Source organism: Hyaena hyaena, unplaced genomic scaffold (genome assembly GCF_003009895.1).
Source record: "Hyaena hyaena isolate Hyena2069 unplaced genomic scaffold, ASM300989v1 scaffold_1579, whole genome shotgun sequence".
In the NCBI taxonomy this organism is placed as follows: Eukaryota; Metazoa; Chordata; class Mammalia; order Carnivora; family Hyaenidae; genus Hyaena; species Hyaena hyaena.
This window is the reverse complement of record NW_024082212.1, coordinates 183,414-188,827: the sequence shown is the minus strand read 5'-3', so window position 1 is coordinate 188,827 and position 5,414 is coordinate 183,414. Positions and strand designations below refer to the sequence as shown.

At 43.1% G+C, this 5,414-nt stretch overlaps 1 protein-coding gene across 1 annotated transcript; it reads left to right on the top strand.

Moving 5' to 3' along the window:
• Positions 1 to 3,810: 3,810 nt before the first annotated feature.
• MC5R (melanocortin 5 receptor) lies at positions 3,811 to 4,788 on the top strand. The gene has a single exon (XM_039224256.1). It carries the CDS (start codon positions 3,811 to 3,813, stop codon positions 4,786 to 4,788), a length of 978 nt encoding a protein of 325 aa, XP_039080187.1.
• The last annotated feature ends 626 nt before the right edge of the window (positions 4,789 to 5,414 follow it).

The window sequence follows — 5,414 nt, the reverse complement described above, 5'->3', positions numbered from 1 at the left end:
GCGAAATGAGAATGGTAATAGGACCAACTTCCTAGGGCTTCTATAAAATTAAGGTAATTCATGTACAGAGTATCTGCACATAGGGCCTAGAGATACACACCATATTACTAGCATCAAAGACAGCCATGCCATGTAGGTCAGACAATTCTCTTTAATAGAAACCTCTAGTTTTACTACTTTGTTGGGAACCCAGGATCTTTTGCAGAGCCATCTGTGATCTGGAATATGAGGAACAAATAGAGAATGCTTGAATCTAATGTTCTGTCAGCCATTCCCTTTGCGGATAACAAGCAGTACTATTCTCAGCAAAATAAATCTCTTCACAAAATTCCATCCTATGGCTCTCAAAATAGCACCAGTGTTATGGAATCTGGTCTGGATCACTGGTGGAAGAACCAAGTGGCACTTGGAGCTCTTGGAAGGGAGGAGGTTTATTTTACACTGTGGGCTCAGAGGAGATCATTCTCCAGAAGTCTGAGCTCAGAGCATCAATAGAGGGAATAATTTATAGCCCGTTACTTCTGCATTCCTCATTAATGTGTGTGACAAACAGGGTGGGAAGAAGAACCTGGAAGCGGGAGCCTTCGATCAGGGACAGGCATTTCCTTATCAGTCCTGTTGGCCATCTTATAACAGATTTATCGTTATCACTAGGACACCAGCCAGTGTCACTGGACCTCCTAGTTTGTGGCCTTGTATATTTGTTGAAAAGGTTGTCTGATCATGTGTAAAGCTCTAGACACATTTCTAGCAGTAAAGCAGCCCTGCACATTTCACTACCTGGCTTGTCCTGGCAGTATTTGTACATCTATCTCGGGTTGTGTGATAAAGATTCTTTGGAGAGCAGAAGTCAGTGTTTTAGGTAGCAGAGGTCTTGAAACTATTGCCAAAAGCCGGGCAATATTTGACCAAAGGAAAGCCTATTTTCTCCTTTGCTCTAGTGGCAGACAGCCTTGGGCCAACAAGAGAGTATGTATCAGGGTCACAGTTGAGGGCTTCCTAGGCTCTAATTTCTCAGTAATGAGGGAGCCTGGGGCAGGCTGAAGACAAAGGGCAAGCTAGTCCCACACCCACTCCTTACAGCTAAGTGGGATAAGTGGGATATTCCTCAGGCACTCCTGGTTGCCCAAGGCAACAAATGGCCAACTGATAGAGATCACAGTCCTACGGGACATGGGTCTCAGTCAGTTTACAAATATCTTAGTAAATTACAAGAAGAAAGCAATCTTATCAATAGCCTAATCTCCAGAAACCTATAAACTCAGTTTACTGGAACTCCAACGTCACTCCTCCATAATGATAAGGGGGAGAAAAGGCAAGAAGGGGGCACCTGGGTGGCTCAGTCGGTTAAGTGTCCGGCTTTGGCTCAGGTCATGATCTCACGGTTCGTGGGTTCAAGCCCTGCATTGGGCTCTGTGCTGACAGCTGGCTCAGAGCCTGGAGCCTGCTTCAGATTCTGTATCCCCCTCTCTCTCTGACCCTCTCCTGCTCACGCGGTCTCTCTCTTTCAGAAATAAATAAAACATTTAAAAAAAAAAAGTAAAGAAAAGGCAAGAAGGAAATGGCAGGTAAAATTAAATTTCCTCATAATCTGTAGCCCATTTGACAGATGCTTGAGGCTGGCTGAGTAAAACATTTCTCCAGCATTCTAATGTTAATACTTTGCTACAGGGAAAAACAATCTTAGCTTGACAATAGCAGAACTCTGGTATTCTGTGAATCTTCTTTAGCATTTAAAAATCTCATTGAAAATTTTCCCTCCCTCAACTCCCAAACACAGAACCACAGGGTCTGGAGCAGCTGTTTCTGCCCACGGATCCTGTCCCCGTGCTTTAATAAAATCACCCTTTGCACCAAAGATATCTTCAAGAATTCTTTCTTGGTCAGACTCCCCACCATCACTGCAAAAATCTCATCATCAGCGACCAGTGACTGGCTGTCCCAGATAGAAGGACTTAACAGGGTTGGGAGAAGTTGAGCTGTCACACTTTCTGACAGCATTTTCATCAGTGCATAAGAAAGAGAAAAACAAGCAACGTCGAAAAAAAAAATACAACTAGCTAGAAAACACATCTGAATGCAGTTTGGGGGAAGGATTTTCCACAAACAGAAGAACACTGTTCTATGCAAGTGTTATCAGAGCCCCAAAGGCCAATGGGCAGAGAAGCCAGGAAGGGCATGCTCTCCGTCTCTGACCACTAGGTGGTAGCTCAGCCCGTGTCTGAGAAGACAGAAGCACAGACTCCCTTGGAGAAGAGGCGGTGACAGGGAGGCGGGCCTGCTAGTAGACAGCATAAAGGCAAGGGAACAATGACTGAGACTCAAGCTGCCTTAGCACTTGGTTCAAAGGATCCTGTCCTGGGGTGATGGCGTTTAGCCTGTGGATGCCAGGTACCCAGGCTGAGCTAGCGTCCCCATTGAGAAGCCCAAGGGCTGCTGTGCAAGAGAAGAGGCGCGAGGGAGCACTGGTAAATAGCCACACTTTGTATTAAAATTGCCTTGAAAAGAATGCAAAATCATGCCTAATCTGTACATGAAGGAGAGAGCTAACTGGATACTTAAACAACCTGATATGATGTTTACTATAATAATACAATTGGTCATTATCTCTGAGATAGAATTAGACATAAGTAACAAATGATTACAGTTCAATGCATACTTTGTACTGATGATGAGAATGCTGACAGAAATTAGAACTCTCTCCCTAGATGTGCTCTGAGTTCGGAGGGCAAAGGCATTTGTGAATATAAATCATGGGAGAGAAACTGAGCAACAAGAGTGAAGTATCTTGCTCTAGAATTTGGCAAATTTAAATCCCTTGTTTCTCTGTACTGTGTTTTTCTGGAATTTTAAGACTATCTGTTAATCACACTTTATGGAATTTCAAATGCAGAAGTCAGGGAAAATATAAAGTGAAAAACCGCATTCTGTGAGCTCCAATTTTCACACATGTGTAACCTAAATTTACATATTAAAGACAGTAAATTTTTATATGCAGTTATGCTCAAATTAACAGATCACAGTAGTTAGTCTTAGTTACAACTAGGGAGACTGAGTCCTAGTAGATTTTAGAAGTGTGTGGGGGCGAATATTGAGAAGACACCTGTCTTTCTCTCTTAAGAGAACGTGGGCCTGTATATCATTTAGAAATCTGTGCTCACTTGAAACAATGCAGTGCATAGCCTCAGAAATGTAAAAATCAGATGGGAAGGGACTTTGTAGGTTATGAGTTTGGGACACTTTTGAGAGCAAACTTGGGTGCCAGAACAATGAACATAAAAAGTGAAACCGTTCTGGGCACGCTGAAAAGTATGGTCATTCCAGTAAGAGGTGTGCGAAAGAATGGGAGCCCAAAGGCAGAGGAGGATGGCAAAAACTCTAATCCTGCATGCATGTTGGAGGTACACTATTCCAGGGTCCCAGGCAGACTGGGACACATTAGCCTCAATTAATGTGTGGAGCCCATTCAACTTCGTCCTTAGGTTGTGCTTGCTTTTGGCATGCTGTTGTGCTTCTTTGATAGACTGTTAATCTCTCTGAATCACGAATTAAAACCTGTTTTACAGGGGCACCTGGGTGGCTCAGTGGGTTAAGCATCCGACAGCTCAGGTCATGATCTTGCAGTCAGTGAGTTGGAGCCCCAAGTTGGGCTCTGTGCTGACAGCTCAGAGCCTGGAACCTGCTTCAGATTCTGTGTCTCCCTCTCTCTCTGCCCCTCTGACTCACTCTCTGTCTCTCAAAAATGAATAAACATTTAAAAAAATTTTTTAAACCTGTTTTACAGTAATTTTGTTGCCAAGAAGAGGAGCAATGAATTCCTCATTTCATGTGCTTTTCTTGGATCTCAACCTGAATGCCACAGAAGGTAACTTTTCAGGACCAAATGTCAAGAACAAATCTTCACTGTGTGAAGAGATGGGCATCGCTGTGGAAGTGTTTCTGACTCTGGGTCTCATCAGCCTTTTGGAGAACATCTTGGTCATAGGTGCCATAGTGAAGAACAAGAACTTGCACTCCCCCATGTATTTCTTTGTGTGCAGTTTAGCAGTAGCTGACATGCTGGTAAGCATGTCTAACACCTGGGAGACCATTACCATATACTTAATAAATAATAAGCACCTGGTGATAGCAGATGCCTTTGTGCGTCACATTGACAATGTGTTTGACTCCATGATCTGCATTTCTGTGGTGGCCTCCATGTGTAGTTTGCTGGCCATTGCCGTGGATAGATATGTCACCATCTTCTATGCTCTGCGCTACCACCACATCATGACAGTGAAGCGTTCTGGGGTAATTATTGCGTGTATCTGGACCTTTTGCACAGGCTGTGGCATTGTTTTCATCATTTACTATGAATCCACTTATGTCATCATTTGCCTCATCTCCATGTTCTTTACCATGTTGTTCCTCATGGCATCTCTGTATATACACATGTTCCTCCTGGCAAGGGCTCATGTCAAGCGGATAACAGCTCTGCGTGGGTACAGCTCTGTGCGACAAATGACCAGCATGAAAGGAGCTGTCACCCTGACCATGCTGCTGGGCATTTTTATCATATGCTGGGCTCCATTCTTTCTCCATCTCATTTTGATGATTTCTTGCCCCCAGAACCTCTACTGTTCCTGCTTTATGTCTTACTTTAATATGTACCTCATACTCATCATGTGTAATTCTGTGATCGATCCTCTGATATATGCCTTCCGCAGCCAGGAGATGAGGAAGTCCTTTAAAGAGATTATTTGTTGCCATGCCTTGAGAATACCCTGTAGGTTCCTTGGCAGGTATTAAACAAAAAGTTTTTCTCTCTGTGGCTCTCTTTTATCCTTCATTTACCTTATGACAAATTCAGTTGGTATAGCCAAGGAGTAAGCCAGAAAACTAGAAATCAAAACTGTCCAGAACTGTTTCTCTTTTTTTCTGTGGAATTTGTGCTGCACTTTTTTTCCCCTGTGGCAGTTGTTAGGTCAGACACGTAAATGTTGCTTAAACGATTTCAAAATGGAGTGTGACAATTTCTTACTATACTGTTTTTCTCCTACGTTTTCTCCTGCTCCCACCCATTTCTGGTGGTTTACTCTATCCTCCATCTAGTAAGTGTGTGCTCAGGGAAGATAAAACATCCCGGGTGCAGGTTTCAGTGTGAGGAACAGCTATAACTGAAACCATAATTATAACTGAAAGAAGAGCTGTGTGATTGCTTTCTTTCCCCAAAAGCAGTTTCATAATTTTGCCTGATGCTTGTGGGAGTCATGCACGCTTATCACGGCAGAACTGAGTGGTCAAATTCTTTGCATTTGAAATTTCCAGCTCATTAGTTATAGGATGTCTCTACAGCTCTCCTTTCCTGAACTTTTGATTTTTATGTTCATAACTGTCCAGGGATGGAATTTCCTTAACTACACTCTGTCAATCAT